General features: G+C 48.9%; 1 protein-coding gene across 7 annotated transcripts in view; it reads right to left on the bottom strand.

The window, feature by feature from the left end:
* The window catches only part of RAP1GAP2 (RAP1 GTPase activating protein 2), a 216548-nt gene that overhangs the window by 20863 nt on the left and 174681 nt on the right, over positions 1 to 21004 (bottom strand). For all 7 annotated transcript variants that reach the window (XR_005017852.1, XR_005017853.1, XM_036837485.1 and 4 more), the window contains 7 exons: positions 20139 to 20222; positions 14907 to 15007; positions 12656 to 12785; positions 10267 to 10422; positions 5218 to 5289; positions 4616 to 4702; positions 3124 to 3258 (listed from right to left, as the gene is read on the bottom strand). Coding sequence is in view for 5 of the 7 variants with exons in the window: in XM_036837485.1 (XP_036693380.1) it covers positions 3124 to 3258; positions 4616 to 4702; positions 5218 to 5289; positions 10267 to 10422; positions 12656 to 12785; positions 14907 to 15007; positions 20139 to 20222 (765 nt within the window). In the remaining 2 variants the exon portion in view is untranslated. The remainder of the gene's footprint in view (positions 1 to 3123; positions 3259 to 4615; positions 4703 to 5217; positions 5290 to 10266; positions 10423 to 12655; positions 12786 to 14906; positions 15008 to 20138; positions 20223 to 21004) is intronic.

Raw genomic sequence — 21004 nt, 5'->3', positions numbered from 1 at the left:
AGGCAAGGGCAGAGATGGCTGAGATCACATTTAGTCCTGGGAATTCTTAGTTATGTTTCCCTGAACCTGTGAGATGAAAATTTGACAGGAACGAGATGAAACATGCAACTTTTCTTCCTGGAGTCATTTCATGCACCATTCCTACAAGCAGGATCCCATGGAGGTCTGGGTGAGGAACTCCAAGGGAGTGCCAATGATTCTGACACACAGCACCATCCTAGGGGCCCACGAAGAAATACCAAAACTAGAGACAGTTTCCTGAGCTGGGTCAGACCACAGGCCTGGCCACAGGCAAGACCCAAACATCAGAATCCCTCAAGCCACTGGGCTCCATGCTGCTAAGCCTGGCCTGCCCCCAGCTTGGGAGACGTGAGGGCAATGACGGAAGCAACAGGGCAAAAGCGTAAACCCAGCAGGATTTGCAAAAAAGCTGATCATAACCGGCAGAGCTCTGAAGGCTTACTCTGTGTGACTGACCATGACCATGACTGCGTGACTGTGACCATCCCCTCCCTCGCCCCGCAGTGCTACCTCAGAGATAAGCCGGGAAGCAGAATGCAGAAGCGGGTCTATCTTCAGCCTACAGATGGAAGGATTTAGGGCGGAAAAGATGAGTTCCCTGGATTATAGGATCAAAGACAAGCAATGATAAAGTCTTGAAGCATCTCTATTGGAAAGCCTTTTAGTCAGACCCTGTGGAGTCAAGGACAGATCAACTGCTTCTCCTGCTGGAGGGAAGGGCCTGGACAAATGGCCCTTAGACTCACAACCTGTCTGTAGCTGCTGGGCCATTTTATCCACTGTCCACAGCCTATAAGCTTTTCCAGGTTATAAAAATATTTGAAATCTGAAAAAAATAATTATTAACTCCCAAATACAGAAAGAAACCTGCAAAACTGAAAGCAATTTGCTTCATTACATGTCCGCAAAATATAACATGAGGTTAGCTCGTCAACTGTAGCTCAAGTCTTACATCAATTACATTGACTGTGGGATGCGGGAACAGTTTGATACACTTGCTATGATGGGGGGCAGAGCCTACAAGGCTTTCCTAATGACCAGGTGTCACGTTCACCCCTCTCTCGGCTGGGCTAGCCAACCTGGCTCCCTCTTTCCTCCCCTTTCGTCTCGTCTCTTATCCCTCATCCCCCTTTCTTCTTGATTTCCCAATTTCTATTTCATCCTGGCTGCCACTGTCCATCACAACGGAAACAGATGCCCCAGGAATCTCCCACCAGCCTAGGCGAGCAGCTCAGCCCCTACCCCCACCCCCATGAGGAATCTCAGCAGCTGGCCCCAACTAGGCCTTCAGAGCCCTGCCCTGCTCTCTGTGGTCCAGCCTGGCAGCAAGGGACGGACCCCAGGCTTGCCCGGGCTGGGCTAGCATGGGTGGAATCTTAATGGAGTCGGGAACCAGGAGGCAGTGTCATGTAGCTGTTAAGAACACAGGCTTTGGAATCTGGCAAACCCAGATTCAACTCCCATGTCTGCTGGGTGACTCGGGACAAATTGCTTTGTCTCTTTGAGTCTTAGTTTCCTCACATGTAAAATCACACCCATCATTATTAAAATTGGGTATGAATTATCATACCAAAATTATTATGCCCATAATAATAGCCTTCCTCACAGGGCACAGAGGGCAGTCATGAGGCTTTCGATGGAATAATGTATGTTAAGCTTTCACTTTCCATGAAAACAGTAATAACAGCTAACACTTCTACTGAGCATTTCTTGTATTCCAGGCCACATGTACTTTTCCAGGCATTATTTCAAGGAGTCTTCCCACTAATTCCATGACAGAGGTCCTATTGATCACCCCTGTGCTGTTGATAAGAAATCTGTCGCTCAATTGACATATATACACTACCAAATGTAAAATGGATGGCTAGCGGGAAACTGCTGCATAGCACAGGGAGATCAGCTCGATGTTTTATGACAGCCTAGAGGGGTGGGATAGGGAAGGTGGGAGGGAGGCTCAAGAGGGAGGGAATATGGGGATATATGTATACATAAAGCTGATTCACTTTGTTGTACAGCAGAAACAAACACAAAATTGTAAAGCAATTATACTCCACTAAAGATGTTAAAAAAAAAAAAAAGAAAAGAAATCTGTAGCTCAGACACTTTAAAGACCATGCCTAGGATCGCACAGAGCTGGGATTCTAATATAGGCAGGTCTAACCCTCACCCCACACATACCGCCACCAAAATGGTAGCTTTACAAATCATTCTGCAATGGGCAATCCAGCAGAATACTGACCTAAAGACCAGAAAACCTGGGTTTGAAACAAGGTTCTACCTCTCCTGTAGGTGTAACGTTTTGAGCAGCCCTTCAGCCTCTCTCAGCCTATCCCCTTGTGTGTGAGTGAAAAATAACAAGACCCAAGTTCTGCCAACTGCACAGGATTACAGCCAGCCTCAAATCGGATGCTGGATGTAAGTGCTGGGTGGACCAACATGCACTTGGCAAGCATGTGATGATGAACCTTTTTTACCCCATGCCAGCTAAGTGTCTGTCCAAGCTCTACTTGAATACTTCCAGGGACAGAAAGCTCACTACTTATTTTAGTAGCTCACTCTGGCTAGAAAGCTCTTCCCTTTGCAAAGTCCCCGAGGACTTGCTTGTAACTCCATCCCACCAGCCCTGGCCAGGTCCTCCATTGCCCTGGCAACTGGGAATGATCCTTGCAGTCTCCCACACTGGCTGCTGAAGATTCCTAAGGCTTGTTTCCTTGCTCCTGCCATCCTGCCCTGGGCTCCCCTACCACAGAAAGGGGCAGATGAAAGCAGGAATGTTCTTGGTTTGCACGGGCTCCTCTCCTGCTACTAACTCTTCCCCTGTTCCTTCTTACCAGACTCCAGGAGTCTGATGAGGAGATGATCCAGATCAAAGAAAGGATGTGGAAGATGCCAGAGACACTGTCGTCTGCTCTGACCACTCACACTTCCTGAGACCCCTGCCCTCTGCAAACATCTGTGATGCCCCTGCTGGTCCTGCCACCTCTGGCTGGCACTTGGGCTCTGGTCTCAGGGTCACGTGGACTTTGCCCTGCTGTCGTCCCTTGTTTGCCCAACCCCCCGCTTCCCTGCCCTAGCAATCCCCAGCCGCTCTTGTGCCCGTACCTTAAAAGACTCCAGGAATCCCCCATGGCCCCCATTCTCAAACTTGTCCTCTTCTGGGCCCAGTCCCAGCATGGCCTGAGTGTGGGCGTGGAGTTCATCATGAAGGTTGTCCAGGAGGGCGGCCCTCGTCCGGTCCTGGAAGGGAAGAGGGTGGGGGCTGTGAAGCTGGCACTGACGGCAGAGCTGTGCCCTCTCCCTGGGGGGCTCCCGACACCTGGCCCAAGGGCTGCTCTTCTGGCCAACTGCATCCCAGCAATGGTATGGACCGATATCCAGGCTGAGATCCACGCTCACAAATGCTGCAGCTAACACTACGGCTCCGGGCCAGGCCCTCTGCACTCTTCCCTCTGCCTCTTCTCCCTGGGCCATCCTGCCCTCCCATGGCTCTGCCTTGATGCCTCCTAGCCCAGATCTCTGCCCCAGGTGCCGCCTCCACGTACCCAACTGCCCGCAGCTCTTCTCCATCCAGATGTGCGTCCAGGGCCATGTATACAGCCTCCAGGGGGCGCCATTCACATAGACCAGGACCAGCCCTTTCCACAACCCAGCCTTTGCCAGCACCTCCAATCAGCAGGTCCAAACAGAACTCATCTCCAGTGGTCCCCATGTCAGCAAAGAGCCCAAGACAAAGGCCCAAGAGCCACCCCACCAATCCCACTTACCCCTACCCTTATATACTGGCGTCCATCAGGTCTTCCTGATTCTGACCATTTCCTGTGCCTGGTGTAAGCACACTGTCACTGTCTCTTTTGGACTCCCGTAATAGCTTCTAACTGGTCACGCTTCCTGCCCTCCTCGCCTTCAATCTATCCTCTCTCCCACCTCCTCCTGCACTTTATTAGGGACTCATCACCTCTAGTTCTAGTTGATCTGACCCAACTAGCATCCCTAGGTGGGCCTCCCACCATTCCAGGCCCCACATGAATCCTCCTTAGGCCACATCCAACCCTCTGCAGTGCCCTCACGAAGTCATGCTCTGAATCTGCCCGGCCTTTGCTCATGCTGTTTCTCATGCCTGGAATAACCCTCCCCACTCTTTCCTCCTGGCAAAAGGTTCATCAGATATCCAGACTCAGCAGCTCAAGAGCCACCTCTTCCAAGAAGCCTTCCCTGAACACACCCTCCATTCCCCATCAGCAGAAGCAGCCTCTGTGCTGGTCTCCATCACAGTCCAGCGCACTGCATCATACCTGTCTCCCATCAGCCTATGAGCTCTATAAGGGCAGAAACTGTGCCTCACGTATCCCAGTATCCCAGGGAACAGAACAGAGCCTAGCACACAGTAGATACTCAATAAATGATTGGTGAATGGTTGACTAGACCTAAAGTTTGGATGGAGTTCCCGCAAGAAGAAAGAGCTCCATATCAACACAAGGCTGAAGGCTTAGAGGGGCAAAGATGGTGCTTCCCCACCTTAAACAGCCCCCAAGAATAGACCCCCAGGAAAGGCTGTCCAGGAGGGCAGGAGGAAGATCAGAAACCGCGCTCTCACCTCCAGCTTTGCAAACTTGTCTGACTTGCAGCAAGCATTCTCTGCATTGGTGAGCTTGGTGAGGAGAAACTCCCTGAACTCCGGGCCCTGGAACAGACAAGACACCCCACCCTTAGCTGTTGCCCAAAGGGCTTCAGCCACGGGAAGAGGTAGGCAGAACAGGGGGTCTGGGGAGAGCCCCTGAAAGGTCCCCTTCCGACATTTCATCAGTTGTAGCCCAGCCTAAGCCCACCTGCTAAGACGCTAACATGGAAACCAGCTTCCCTGGTGCTGGGAAAACCAACCCTCCACACCCACAGTGGCATTTCCATGACCGGAAGCCATCTGTGCCCAAGGCTCCTGGGACTGGAGCATGGCATAAAAAGCCTTCTTTTAGCAGAAAGACAACCCCAGTATCAAACACCCTGACAAAAGGCCCTGTGCTGGGCCAGGCTGGCAGCACAAGGAGAGGTGGGGAGAGACCCCAAGTGAGGAGATTCCCCAACCCTGCTGAAAGTTCTCCTAAGGCTCTAGCCCAATTCAGCCCCCCTGCAACCACTGCCACTCAGGCGTGGAAACCTGGAGTCTTGGACATGAGAGGAGCAGAAAGGAGAATTTCTTACCTTCTGGAAAACAGGGGGGCTGGGCAGAGGTGGGCCGAAGGCAGGCACGTCTTCCCGTGCGGTGACTGCGACCTGAAACACAGAGGCTCGGTGTGGGCCAGGAGGGAGGAGACCCAAGCTGAGGATGACGAGAGTTCCGAGCCCTGGTCCTAGGGGACCTACTCCCCTTCTCCCTCCTCCCCTTCCCAGAATACAAATAAAGAACCATCATTAGCACAGCCGAGTCACTGTTCCTAGAGGTGGGGCTGGACCGCGTGGAGCCATCCCCATACCCTCATCTGCATTCCTGGAGGCCGGAAGCAAGTTTGGCAAGACGACTGGACAGGGCTGAGGAGCAGCCTGGAACCCTAATTCTAATGTAGTACAAGAGCCCAGGCGATGCTATCTCATTACCTCATTCGACCGGATGCTAATCCTACAGAGAAGGCATCGGCAGAATTATTAGCCCTGGATTCCTGATGAGGAAACAGATGCCCAGAGCCGCGGAGCCTCAAAGGCACACAGGAGATCAGCCCCAGAGATGAACAGAGAATCCAGAGCGCCCCGACCCTGCTCTGGGGTTCTTTCCGACAACACTGACTCCCAAACCCGGCCAGACGTCAGAATCACTTCAAGTGTTTAAAAATAAATACCGATTGCATGGGCTCCACCCCAAACCTACTGAATCAGCAGCTTTGGGGTGGAGCCAGGAATCTGCAACTATTAAACGCACCCGAGAGCTTCTGTGTGGTCAATGGACTGGTGTTTGGGAGCCCTGGTCTCAGACACAAAGGGTCGGTCAGGCCGGGCAAGGCTGGAACTAACAGAGCACCAGGGCCCAGCCTGGGAATTGGGGGTGGAAGGACACCAAGGCGCTCTGTGTGAGGGTCTCCCAGGCTCAGGACAGGCCCCACGCCTCCCTCTTCCCTCTCTGCACGGAGGTGCCCGGGTTTCACCTGCTCTCAGCCCACGAGGCTGCAGGCCTCTCTGGAGACTCTGCCCTCTCCCTTCCCCGGCGGCTGCGGACGCGAGCCCAGCCCTGGCATGCCGCCAGCCTCCCCAGCCTGTGAAGTAGGGCAGATGCAGAGTCTGCCAGACCGGGTGAGCAGGCAGCTCGGAGCCAGGCCAAGGAAAGGCCCTGCCAGGGTCTGCAGGGGAAGGGAGCCGGAGAGGGCTGGTCAGTATGACTTTCTCTCCCCAAGTGCAAGACTGTCCTCATGGCCCACACGGCAGTGCCCAGAGTCAGGAAATGGTATGTGCTTGGCTGACGTGATTTCTGGCTGGTTCCAGCTGCTAAACAGTTCCCCCTCCACCACCCACCGTGCACCCGTGGCACAAGTCAAGAATTCCACCCAAGGAGCCAAAACTGGGGGAGAGGGAGGGGGAAGGCCACTGACAGGCTGCTGGCGAGGATGAGGCCAGAGGCCAGGCCCAGCTCTCCCCTCTTCCCACCCCGATGCCCCCTCCTTCTCAGGCTTGCATTGGAGTAGTCTGTGCTGACTGGGTAAGTAGCCGCAGATAAGCTCTTAAATCCAACCGAGTCTCCCAACCAGACGCGCCCACGAGCCCACTGCAGCAGCTGGGCCAGACGGGCAGGAGACAGGATCCTTCCTCTGATGGCTATTCTCTATCCCCACGTGCTCCCTCTCCTGACCCCTTTCCAGCGAAACACCTGGGCCTTTGTTGTTCCCTCCTCTTGGGGACAGTTGGGTTGCCGAGCTGAAAGCAGAAGCTGCTTGAACACAACCTCACCTTCCTGTTTTCTAAATCCAGCCAAGGCCTCCCAGCAGGGGTGGGGGCAGGGCTTAGAAAGAGAGAGGCAGCAGGTGACTCTGGGGAAGAGACTCTTCAAGAACTGGAAAGCGGAAGGAGACAGGGGTGTGTAAGTAATAAGAATACACCAGGGAGGCGGGGAGCCTCTGAGGGCTCCAGACTTCATAAGATCCCCGCGTCTGTCCAAGCATGGCCTGGAAGCCTTAGAGAACCACAAGGTTGCTCAAGCAGCAGACCAGTAGTGAGGGAAAGAGGGCACACGGACAGGAAACCGCCTCCGGGGTCTGCTTCGCGTAACATTCCCGACACCTTTGCAGAACTTGAGGAGTCGGGGTAGGATGAGCTCAGACAGGGTGGGGAGAGAGTCCTAGCGATGGCTCAGCTGTAATTTCCTTCCAAGCTAGCAGGATGGGGATGAAATTCACATCTGAAACATAATTCGATGCGATGTTTCATGCACACCCCAGATTGTGGGTCCAAGTTCCCACCTGCTCTGACAGTTCTGTGATGAAGACCACAGTCAGACCTGGACAGGACCCTGGCTCCACTGTTTCTGGGCTCTGTGGCCTCGGGCCTTAAGAAGCTTAAGCTCTCAGCCTCAATTTGCTCCCCTGTAAACAGGGCCAATGGAGGCCTGCCTGGCCAGAGGCTTGGGAGAATTCAAGAAGACTGCTCTTAAGGGCCTAGCACAGTGTCCAACGCAGATCAAATAAGAGGTAACCACTGTCACTCAATGTTTTTTTTTATTTTCCCTGCTGACCTGCACCTAATAAAGTACACCTGAAATATTAGAGTTCCCCCAAACCACTTTCTAATCCACACACGCACACCCCTCTTTCTCAACTCCCCCTCCTTCCCCTCCTCAGCACGTCAGAACTGGAAAGAGCTCAGAGATTGCCTACTCCAACTTCCTCATTTCACACAGAAGGCAACAGAAGCCCAGAGAGGGAAGGAACTGGCCCAAGGTCACACAGCAGTCAGAGGCAGGGCCAGGACCAGAACCCCAGATTGCGGAGCCTCTCGGTCTGGGACACTTTCCTGCACGTTCCCACCCCTGTCCTTCACCCCCTTCCTCTTCTTCCCTGTTGTTTTTCCTCCCCAGTGGGGGCCCCCTGGGGCACTGCCCAGCCCCCAAGGAAATCTCACCCTCCTTTGCCATAGCCCCTAAGCCCGCAGGGGTCAGCTAAGGTCCCGTGTCACCTGGACCCCCCCTGAGGGATCTAACAATGTCCTCCTCAGCCTGCCCATCACCGGGGTGCTGCTGGGGCCGTGGATGGACAGAGCTTTGGGGAGCACCTTGAAAGGCTGATCTCCCTCCCTGCCCTCTGCCCCCCGACCCAGCCCCACTCACAGGTCTTGCCCTCCAGCTTCGATGTTTGCCTGGCAGGCGGAGCCCAAGGTCCCACATCACAGGGACAGCCCCGCTCTCCCTGTGAGCTCTGCTTCTCACCACCTCTCTGAGGACAGTGCTTTTCCCTGGACCAGATACGGTGGCTGGGGAGACTTGGTAAAGACTTCTGGCATCAACGCTGGAGGTGGGGTGGTGCTTTCTTGGGTCTCTGATTTTTCTCTTTCGTATTTTCCTACTCTACAAAAGCTCTTGGAAAGTGGAGAGGCAGTTAGCTGAACTCCATTTCCTATCAGGAACTAAAAGCAAATACTAGACGTCCACGAGAGGCCTCATTCTGCCAGCAGAGGCCCAGCAGATGAGCCACGCGGACATACATGACTGCCTGGCAGGCCTTGGGAGCCCTCCCATCACACAGCTTTACTCTGAGGATCCGTCTCTGCCACCACTGGCTGTTCAAAGAACCAGGTGGCTGTTTGAGTGACCCAGTGGCTGAACTGCACTCACAGCCTCTTCTGTCCCTTCCCTGAAGCTGGTTCTTTATGTCACTTCCAAGTGCCCACACAGTAGGCACTGAATGAGGACACTTGCTTCCACCAACAAATTAATCAACCAGTTGTTTGAAATGAATGTCCCTGTTGGTGAAAGCCTTGAAGGAAAACACCCAAACCATGGCTTCTCCAACTTTTCAGCTAAAACTGCTCAGTGACAGAGGAGGATGAACGTGGGCATGTAAAGGAATCAGCTGTCCTCAACAAGAGAGAGTGGGGTTTTTTTTTGCTTTGTTTTGGAAGCCTCCTATTTGGCTTTAAAGCTGATGTGAATTTTGCACTTCATACACCTGGGTTTGTGCTGATATAACAATTATATAACATTTTTCTTTCCCAAAATATTCAAGCAAAATTGATATTCTGTAAAGATGGCTATGAAGTGGTATGGCCTCATGAACCCCAGGGACCAGCACTGGCCTAAGTTATTATATAGGAAACATTTCAGGCCTGTGGTTTCCTCTTCCAGGCTCCTTTTCCTTCTCCTTTACAAGAGTGGTTCCTAACACTGTGGGGAACAGGGAGTTCTCTGAGAGTTTGAGCTATGGCTTCTCTCCCCAGAAAACACAAAGAAGCATGGGAACTCCACATTTTGCACTTATCTACAAGGAATACATAACAAAAACCATCTAACATCCACTTTAAAAACCCGGCCTCAGTCTATCACCCTTGGGTCCCATGCCCCCCAACACCACTGTGATACAGAGAAACTGTTACCCAAGAGGTTGGAATTGTTCCTCATGGGGAAGCAAAGGAGAGGGTTGGCGACACAGCCATCAGGAGGGGACAGGATAAGGGCAGCTGAGGCTGATCTACATCCGTGAAGATTCTGAGCCAATGTGAAAGCCCACTAATGGGTCAGCAGGTTTAGACCCAGATGCTCACAACCCCACCTCCCTGGGAGTCTTCAAATTAAGATCATTTGCCCAGAATGGCTAAACCAGAGGGGCCCACCCAGTGGCCAGGGTCTACCCTGCTCTCCACCCTTCTCGCCATGAACATCTCTCCCTTTCCTTTCTTCCCTTTGTTTGTTACCGCCTTCTTCCTCTCCCCTTTCCTGACTGTCCTCTCCACTTTCTCTTTTCTGCTCTCCTCTGGCTCTGCCTCGCTCTAGCAAATGGCATTACCAGATTCCACACAGGAACATGGGGTGCTTCTCAACCCTTGAGTTAGAGGCTGTGAATCTGAAGGCAGCAAGACGGATGAGGTGACCTCAGAAGGTGCTCTCCAAGAATCTAGCTCGCAAACCCCAGAAACCCGAGAACTCGTGGGACATCTATCACATTTTGGAGGATGGTCTGAGGAGCCACTGAGCCCCGGTGTTGCTCGATATCGCTGATTCCATGAAGTGCGGTGAGGTGCCTGGGCCCAGCACCTCCTCCGACGGGACTTTCTCCTTACCTTGTAGGATGCGGTCTCCGTGCCCGGGTTCTCAGCCTGCACGACAATGTAGGCATGTAAGAAGTTGGAGGCAATCATATCTGGGACAAACGGTGTGTTTTCTTCTTGGAAGATGATGGCCACGATGTCATTCCCAATGTGTCTCTTTCTCTGGAGCTAATCAAAAAGTGTTCCATTGTTATAAGCCAGTTAGGAACATCCTGAAAACAGAATAGGTCTATATAGGAAATTCCTCATTATTCTATCATTATACATAAACCCTGGAACGCTGAGACCTCTCTCTCCCAAGGAGCTTTTTCTTTCAATCTCTAGAAGCCGCTAAAAAGGAAAAAAAATGAGGAAAATGCCTACGTTGTCAGGAAGAGGCTGGCAAGCTTCTTACTGAGCTCTACAGCACGTAGACGTAGCCCTGACTCAGGACTCGCGGAGACTAGTTAAAAAGTGAGGCCGGGTTTTGCCCTGGGAGAGCTTGTAATTGATCTGGGAGAGACACAAACACAGGTGGAGCCACCTGAGAACACTAACAAAGCCACCAGCCAGCAAATGCTAAATCAGCCGCTACCCACAAAGTGCCTGACACTATGGGGGCAGAGAAGAGGGCAAAATCAGAGGCCTGGTAGCAATCTGAGAGGGCTTCCTGGAAGAGGAGATTGGGAGAGAAGGGAGCACTTGATGGAAATGTGGATGAGCAGGAAGGAAGGGGCAGATCATCCTCCACCAGAAGGGAGAAGAACCATGCTCAGAGAAATACGGGCAACCTGGCTTGGCGGAGGTCACGGAGGAGAGAGAAATACAACCCCGATTCAGCATCCCAAGCTCTGCCAGGTGCTGTCACAGGTGATCTCAATCCCCCAGCACCTACTGTGTGCCAGGAACCATACTGGGCTGTTGCCACGCAAGATTTCAAATGTTAAGGCCCTCTTGTATACCAAATCCAGGCTAGGTGCTTACCTACACTTTGTTCCTTTATTAAACACCTACTGCACGCAAGCTCTGTTTCCCACTGAGTTTCTCACTTACTGAGCACCTGCTGTATACTAAGCCCCGTACTGGGCACTTTTACAAATTGTCTCACTTAGGGCACACACATCATCCCATTTCTTAGGAAGAGAAATTAACATGTATTCCAGTCCTTGCTGAGAGCCAAGCTCTGTGCACATCCCACTTAACAGGTGACACTGAGAACAAGCCAGGCAGAGAACAGCCCTCAGTCTTAGGCTGGGGCAGTGGGTGAGGGAGGCTGTGAGGGAACAGAGCTGAAGGTAAAACACTGAGAGAAAACCTACTTTGGGTACAAAAGGAATCCTGCTCCTATTTGTTTCTGGAACATTCAGTAGTTATTTTAGAGCCAAACTGCAGTCTCCTTTGCCAATTTCCTTTTTTCCTAAGAAGCCAGGCACTATGTTTACAATATTACATCTGTGCTCCCTCCTGGGTTCCCTGCTCAGAAACAAATGGGTCCGAGTTTGGTGAAAGGCCTAGCTTCCTTCCTTATCTTCCTGGAGACTGAAATGGTACAAAGAGTGGGACGGGGCAAATGGGACCACAGCCAGGGACCAGCTGCTGGTTTCAGGGCTCAATGAGAAAAAAAAGCCAGGTCCTCCCCGGGGACATGCAGCTGTCAGGAGCAGCAAATGAGAGGGAAAGGAGGAATACACTGGAAGCAGAGGTCTCATCCAGGGTTCTCCAGTCAAGGAAAAGGCTGGATTCCTGCCCACGGCAGGTGTCCTAAGAGGTAAGGCTGTATGACTAGACAAGCTGGAGAGGGGTGCGGGGGTGTCACATGCAATAACCGGCTTGACGTCTCTGGGCCAGGAAGAGTGGCCTGGACAGAACAGTCATGAGGTAGGAAGCCTGCCACAAGCCAGGCATCGTACTGAGCCCCACAGTCAGAACCTTACGTGATCCCCACCACAGCCCTCTAATGTACGTGGTGTTATCCCCATTTTACAGATGAGGCAAATGAGGACACAAGATTACCAGCTTGCCCAGAGTCTCATACCCCTCAGTGGCAGAGCTGGCTTCAAGCCGCCACCTGCAGACCCCGTCATGTACTCTTTATCACCAGCCTACACGATCAGGGCACCTGGGCTCTGCTCACAGCTCTGCCCCTGATCACCTGGGAAACAGTCTTTTAACCACTGTTACCCCATCAGTCACAGTGGGATAACCAGGAGCCCTGTCCCGCCTCCCACACAGGCTGCTGACCTGCCGCCTTGGTGGAATAACACAGTAGTTCAGGTTTTGATAAGAGGAACAAAGTTGAACAGACGGGCTTCTTGATTATGAAAATGGGGAAGGCGGCCTCGGTTCTCCAGGGAGACCAGACCAGACGCAGGCTTTCACCTCACACGCCCCAGGCTCCCGAAGCCATCCTGAACCCGGTTACCTGCTGGGTGTCTCCCTCGGTAAACGGCAGCTTTGTGGAGACGTGAAACATGATCTCCCTGTCCCGGAATATCGTGTACACTGATTCCACCCCCGTCTGTCCATGGGTCACATCCAGGCCTCCTCGGAAACTGTCAGGGAAACGGGAAAGTGCCAGGGGAAGAGGGAGAAAGAGAGAGAAGGGAAGTGGGCAACTTGGTACAACCTTCCCTAAGGACATGGGGGCAGGAGAATGAGAGGATGTGGAAGAGTTGAGGGCAGAGAGACTGCGATGCTGGGAAAGCAGATAAGGCTCATCTTCTAAGCAGATGAGCCCTGGCTTCTAACCGTAAATTACCATTTAAAAGACAAAGGCAGAACCTCCATTCCAAGCCTTGGCTGTGTCCCCTCCACACCATGGGAAGAGAGGTCATCCGTCCATCCACAACCCCAGACAAATGCCGTCCCAGCTGCTAGTGCCCCCAGGGCTGGGCATAAGCCTTTGCTCTCTGCAAGGCTGTGTCCAGGTCCTCAGCCCAGAGCCAGGGCAGCCATCCATCCTATTGGATGGTGGTGAGCCCCACAGGAGTATCCGGAGTCAGCGAGAAGAGGGGACAGATGCTTGACTTCTACCCAGCCAGCCCCAGATATGGAGACCCCACCACAGCAGCACCCAGATGGGAGGTATCCAAGGAGGTCCCTTCTCTGGCTACCTCCTTGCAGGCAGGAAAAAAAAAATACTAAGGAACTGGGTGGGCTTCTCAGAGCTGCCCCTTCTTCCTTTATAGAAACACGGCTGCTAGCCGTGGCTCATCTTCTTCAGCAAGGAGAGTGGGATACATGTTCCTTTAAGAAAATGAAGTAAAACAGATCCTGAACATCAGGTCCCCCCAACCCCAAGCACTGTAATACTAAGCCAGAAATGTGCTCAGCCCCACATGGCGGAAAACACATGTGGCCAGGAGTTAGGTGCATTCAGGTTCTAGACCAGCTTCTGCCACTAAGTCAGCACATGACCTTGGGCATATTACTTAATCTCTCCAGGCCTCAGTTTCCTTTCTCTTGAAAATAAAGGGATAGGATTACATGACCTCTGGGGTCCTTCCTGGTTTTAATATACTTCATTTCATCAGTTGCAAGATGGAACATTTTTTCCCATTTTAACCTCTCTGAAATCAGGATATATCTTATAAGGATGGCATCTCAGAGCCAATGGAAGGTGGTATAATAAGAACAATAACAATGACGACCAGTGCTTACTCTGCGTGGCACTGGCCTAAGTGCTCCACGTGCATTATCTATCTCATTTCTCCAGCAAGCTTGTGGGGTCAGTACTATCTTTATCTCCCTTTTTACAGACAAGGAAACTGAGGCTTGCAGAGGTTAAGTCACTTGTTCAAAGTCATAGAGCTAATTAGTGGCAGAGATGGGATTTTGACCCATGTGTGACTGGCTCCAGACAGCAGTGATGACCTTGAAGGGGGAGGAAGAGGAGAAAAGAAAAAGGAGAAGGAAGAGGAGGAGAGAAGGGAGCAGAGGAAATAAGTGATAATCAAGCACCTACTCCATGCCAGACACAGAGCTAGTGCGTTCACACGTTAGGACATCCTGTTAATGCGGCTGCTGAGGTGGGAAATTCTGAGGGCTCAGCCGTGTGCCAGCCACAAAGCAGAGAACAGGCTGGCCAGGTCCGAAGGCCTTCCCCAAGTGTTGCCTTTGTCAAGGAACATCAAAGGCCAGAGCTTTCCAAGAAATAGCCCCAATATTCTTTCTGTCCGCTTAGAGAACCATACACCGTTGCATAGATTCCTGCCAGAGGGATTACGGTATTTGCACCAACTCTTAATTAACCATTCTTTTTGTGTCTTATCTAAAATGGGTCATTTCCCCCAAAACTACATAGGGTCCTCTTTCCGGAATGCCTAGCAGGTGAGTGACCTGCTCACCTGGAAGGGAAGGTGGATTCATTTTACTCTCAGTCTGAGCCAACTGTAATTAGGAAGGCAAATCTCAGGTGGAACGATTTCATCATGCACCCTAAGGGCAAAAGTCAATGCCTTTCAGACCATCTGCCATTCAGGATTATCCCCTGTACCAGCGATTCCTTCGAGATGCAGTCAATGAATGTTGATCATTTGCTGAAAAGTGATCCCATGTTCCTTGTGCGTGTTGTTAACTCTCACATGCCAACCCCTGAAACTCTGCAGTCAGCCCTCACCCTTCCTCTAGGGCCTCATCAATAGGGGCAGAGCCATCACTTGGCTAAAACCCACCCTTTGAAGTCCTGCAGCGTGATGGTGTCTCCCAGCAGATCTAAGAACTCCTTGAAAGCTGGGCTCTCCTCACTGTTCCCAAACAGCTCTTCCTCCAGGGTCTGAAAGAGAAACAGGATCAGGGGCAGGAGTTCAGAAAAATAAGCCTTCTCGTTGCCGCCAAGAGAAGGAATGTGATTGTCCAGATACCTGGTCCCTTTCTTCCTTTCCCCATCCCCCTCATTTGCCATCCAGTGGCTCTGTCATCCACGGGAGGAAGGACTAATAGAGGCTCACTCAACAGAGCTGGATTTGGGGGGCTGGTTAAGGAGGACTTTCTATTTGAACAAAAGCTGCTGCTCAGTTTAAAAAAAAAAAAAAAAGGCAAAGCTGAAGCAAAGAATTCTTACACTTGATACCGAAAACCGATCCAAAAATGAAAAATTAATAGTTGGACTTCTGACGAAGGACTAGTATCTAAAATACATAAAGAACTCTGAAAATGCAACAGTAATCAAAACCACAATGAGGGACTTCCCTGGCAGTCCAGTGGTTAGGACTCCACGCTTCCAATGCAGGGGGCACGGGTTTGATCCCTGGTTGGGGAACTAAGATACGGTGTGCCACAAGGTGCAGCCAAAAACAAACAAACAGACAAAAAAAAACACACAATGAGATACCACTCACACCATAATCAAAAAGAAAGACAATAAGACGTGTCAGTGAGGATGTGGAAAAATCAAAACCCACGTACGTTGCTGGTGGGAATGTAAAATGGTGCCATCTCTTTGGAAAATAACCTGGCAGTTCCTCAAAAAACTAAGCATAGAGTTACCATATGATCCAGCAATTCCACTCCTAAGAATATACTCAAGAGAAATGAAAACAAAAGTCCATACAAAAAAACTTGTACACGAATATTAGTAACAGCATTATTCATAATAGCCCCAAAGTAGAAACAATCAAAATGTCCATTAACTAACAAATGGATAAACAAAATGTGATATATCCATACAATGGAATATAATTCATCCATAAAAAAGAATAAAGTTCTGATTCATTGCACAACATGAATGAACCTTGAAAACATTATGCTAAGTAAAAGAACTAGACATTGAAGGCCACATATTATGATTCCATTTATATGAAATGTCCAGAACAGGCAAATCCATAGAGACAGAAATAGATTTGTGGCTGACAGGAGTTATAGAGTATGAGGATGATGGGAGTGACTGCTCATGGGAATGGAGTTTCTTTTAGGGGTGGTGAAAATTTTCTGAAGTTAGTGGTGATAGTTGCACAATTCTGTGAACATACTACAAACCACTAAATTGTACACTTTATTGAGTTATAAATCACATGCAATTGTGAATTACATGGTAGGTCAGTTATACCTCAATAAAGCTGTTATTTAAAAATTTTAAACTCAACAGTAAAAAAAATCCAATTAGAAAATGGTCAAAAGACATGAACAGTCATTTCACTCAAGAGGATATACAAATGGCAAATAGGATGTTCAATTAGAAAAGATGTTCAATGTCATTAGCTGTTAGAGAAATGCAAATTAAAACCATAATGAGATCTCATTACACATCTATCAGAATAGCTAAAATGAAAAATAGTAACCACACCAAATGGTGGCAAGGATGTAGAGAAAATGGATCACTCACACATTGCTGGTAGGAATGTAAAATGGAACAATCACGCTAGAAAACAGCTTGGCAGTTTCTTACAAAACTAAACATATAATCACCATACAACCAGGCAATGGTACTCCTAAATATTTATCCCAGAGAAATGAAAACTTCTGCTCACATAAAAAACCTGTATATAAATGTTCACAGTGGCTTTATTCATAACAGCCCCAAACTGGAGACAATCCAGATGTCTATCCCTCAATAGGTGAATGGTTACACAGACTGTGGTACATCTAGGTATACCATGGAACACTACTCAGCAATGAAAAGGAACGAACCATCAATACACTCAGAAACTTGGATGAATCTCGCTGAGTGGAGAAAAGCCAATCCCCAAAGGTTATATATTGTATGATTCCTTTTATACAACATTTTTGAAATGACAAAGTTCTAGAAATTGGAGAACAGATCAGCGGTTGCCAGGGGTTAGGGACTGGAGCCGGGGAAGGGAGCGTGGAGGCAGGAGGGAGGTTAGCATGGTTATAAAAGCATGAGCCACACCAGGATCCTAGTGTTGGTGGAACTCTTCCGTATCTTGACTGTGGAACCTACATGTGTGATAAAATTATATATGATGACTAACAAATGGATAAACAAAATGTGATATATCCATACAATGGAATATAATTCACAGACACGCCACAAATGAGTATGTGTAAAATTGGGGAAATCTGAATAAGATCTGTGGATTTTATCACCATCAGTATCCCAGCTGTGATACTGTGTTATCATTTTATAAGACATTACCTTTGGGGGAAACTGCATAAAGGGTACACAAGATCTCTCTGTATTATTTCTTATTAATACAACAGCATGTAAATTTACAAATATCAAAAAATTAAAAGTTTCACCATTTTTTTAAAAATAGAAAGCAAAGCTGAAAACCGTAGCAAGCTCTGCAATCGTGACAGGTTTAAAACACTGAGTGGCCCTGCCTGATCAAAAGGTTCTGCCCACAGTGGCAGGCTCTGCAAACAGCTGAAGGCTCTGCAAACACCCATAGATGGCAATGAACAGCTGAAGATGACACAAAGACACTCCAGTCTGTGCAATCCCTTTAAGGAGGAAGCCTCCAACAGGTGATTCTTTAACATCTCCTTAATGCCTGCTTTATAAGAAAAAAGAACCGACCTCAGGTTCTAAGCCTTCAATAAGAAACAGAGTCTAGCTAGATTTCAATAACTTTATCTTGTTTTTTTACAGTATTTCTTTGTAGAATTACCTTCATTTCATGCAAGTGATACTAATTTCCCAGTAAGAGTAGTGATATAAAATATCCTTTAAAAATTGAATTTAAGGTGAAAGAAAACTTTAAAGAAAAGTAAGTAGTTAGTGGTATAGGTGCAATAAAAAAATGTAAGGGTAGAATGACACGATCTTGGATGTGGTTTGTGAATGTCTAAAATTTGGAAAACACTGCTTTCTAGCAGGGGTCAGCAAACTATGGCCTGGGGGCCAAGTTGGGCCCACTGCTTATTTTTATAAATAAAGTTTTATTGGAACATGGCCAGGCCAATTCATTTAGTATTGTCTATGGCTGCTTTTGAACTTCAAAGGCAGGGTTGATTGGTTGCAACACAAACAGTATGGCCCGTGAAGTCTAAAATATTTACTATCTGGCCCTTTACAGAAAAGGTTTCCCGATGCCTGATCTGTCACATGCCACGAAGGCATCCCAACTCTAGTCCAGCATGCTGTATGCCCCAGGTCATGAAGCTAGGGTTTGGGAGAATAGCTGCTTCCAAGCAACACACATCTTCTCCTGAGAAAACAATCCAGCTTATGCTCTGGGGTGTGCACCTCTCTCTAGGATTTACACCCAGCCTGGTATTACTGTCTTTATTTTTATACTGGCCTTGAACTTGACCATGGACTCAGGAGAGATGTTCTTAGTCATTATTGTATCCTCCACAGGCTTAGCAAAGTGTCTGACAAACAGAGAGTTAGATGGGGCTTATTTATATCCTAAGACCAGCATAGGGCTTTCATGCAACAAATGTTCATATTAATCCCCCCAATGTAGGTTTGCAAAACAACAATCCAAATATTTTAAGAAAAGACTTTTATCTGCCTGGGCGACCCCACCTTGCCTCAGCGGTGTCAGGTACATAAACAACATACAGACTCCTTCAGCCTCCTTCTCAGAGGTGGATGGTTAATGTTCAGTAATTATAACTCTGCTGGAATATTGGACTGTAATCACCTTATGAGATCTGCTTTGGTAAATTTCACAAGCAAAGAGCTTTAATTAGTGGGACTGTATTATCAGAGCTGTACAAAATAAAAATGCAGTATGTGAAAATAATTAGAGTGCCTACTTGAATAATTCCCTTAAATTATAAGATTTATCTGTGTTGGTCTTTCAGCTCCACAAGCCTTCATTAATTAGAGTGTTTTTAAGCCAACACATGCCTCTTGTGGTCTAATATCTTCAGACAAGGAAGTCAGCTATCATCCAGTTGAGAAAGACACTGTCACGCAAAAAAGATGACACAGATAATATTGAAAGATATTATCGACCTACCACTCACAGGGTCAAAACTTTTATTCATTCATTCATTCATTCACATAACAAAAAATTGAGTGTATTTATATAAACACCCCATGCTAGGCTCTTGGATGATACAAAGATGAAATAGGTGTGGAACCTTCTTCCATACAACCCAGATGAGGAAATACTGGTGTGTTCAGCAGACCACTTCTCAGGATGCTAATAAAAGTTCATGGTAGGAGGATAGGAAGTTTGTGGTCAAATACGTATGGGAATCACAGTTCAACAAAGTTATAAAGAGTTCTCTACTCTGGGGGTTCTTAGAACCTTTAAAGTTGTTCCCACACAACTGACCACACCCACCCCCCTGGAACTCATCTGTTCACAGAGTACCTCACTGGACTAGTGTCTCACGGAACGCACTTTGAGAAACACCATTCTGGTCAACTGACGCCAAAGCAGCACGTAAGCGCTACAAGAGATAGAGGAGGACAAGCGCTGTGTACCGGTAACATTTTTAACAACCTGCTCTCCAAAGACAAGAAACAGAAGCCCTGGTGTTTGCCCATTTCCATGGTGTGAATACTTCCATCGTGGCTGATTTCAAGCTACCAGCGTGACATCAGTGAACACAGAGCTGGGCAGAGAGCATACAGCTGATGCCAGGACACTACTCAGGTCTGGGGAGCAAAAGCTAATTCCCAGCCAGGAGAGTGGCGGGCAAGGAGAAAGCAGCCTGTGCTCATCCATTCCCTCCACCCCATCTGACTTTTCTTGTGACGAACAGCTCGTTTTTAAATATAAGCGGAGGGAGCCAGGAAGGATTAGAATTCACTGCGTGAAAAGCTACATTACCATTTAAGGGATCTGCAGGCCTTTTTGAGAGCAGCAGCCCACCTTGAAGATTCTACCACCTGCAGTCTAATTCATATATGAAATGTGGTCACTGTGTTCAGAGTATTTAAGAACCTAATGCAGGGCTCCTGTGCTTGGGGGATGGGAAAACAAAAGTCCCCAGGGAGAACCCACAGGATCTAGTGACCAGTATGGATTCGTGATGCTTACCTGCCTGGCTTTTTGATAAATGACCCCAAATTTGAATGTGTTGTTGACGTCATGCTCATCGTAGGACACGATCATTTGGGAGGCCTGGAAAATGGTGGGAAGAAGAAATCAGATTATTAACTTGGAGGCAAAATGAGGAGGCAAGCGGAAGGGGAAGCACCACCCATTTTGGTGGCGAACATGCCCCCCTGATATGAAACATCCACACATGGAGGAAGAGAAAGGGTGAAGTCCAAAGTACACGGTCAAGATGCAACTCCAAAGGTCTCAGCTGTTCCCAGCCCCTGGACTTCCCCCAGTGGTGACCAAACCTCTGGATCACCCATTCCATTTCCCTCCAGATATGCCAGTCAAGGCCTGGACACACAGGCAGTCCAGCAGGACACGGGCAACTGACTTTACCCCAGTGTTTTATCTGGGGAGTAAAAAGTGCAGCCGGGACCCCAAAACCAGCCAGCGAGGATGATACTAGCTCCAATTCCACCTCTAAGCAGCAGTGGGATTCTGAGCAAGGCACGGCTCCTGCCCAGACTTCAATCCCCTTTATCCATAAAATAAGAGGTCTCTAAGGAGGAACATACGCTAATTCAATAAGCAAAGAAAAAACAAACATAAAAACCCTGACCACCGGTTCCATCTAATTTTCTGTTTTGCTTCAAAGAGTTGGTCAGAAACACTAAGCTCTCAGTTTGAATCCACTGCTTTCACCTGTGCAGCTTTGAGTGAGCCACTTAACTTCCCGGGGCCTCAGTTTCCTCATCTGTTTCTTTATTTTTATTATTATTATTATTTTTTATTTTATTTTATTTTTTTTTTTTTGCCATGCTGCGCAGCATGCGGGATCTTAGTTCCCCGACCAGGGATCG

The sequence above is a fragment of the Balaenoptera musculus genome, chromosome 20 (genome assembly GCF_009873245.2).
Source record: "Balaenoptera musculus isolate JJ_BM4_2016_0621 chromosome 20, mBalMus1.pri.v3, whole genome shotgun sequence".
NCBI lineage: Eukaryota > Metazoa > Chordata > Mammalia > Artiodactyla > Balaenopteridae > Balaenoptera > Balaenoptera musculus.
The sequence above is the reverse complement of the archived record's forward strand: the minus strand, read 5'-3'. Positions and strand labels throughout refer to the sequence as shown.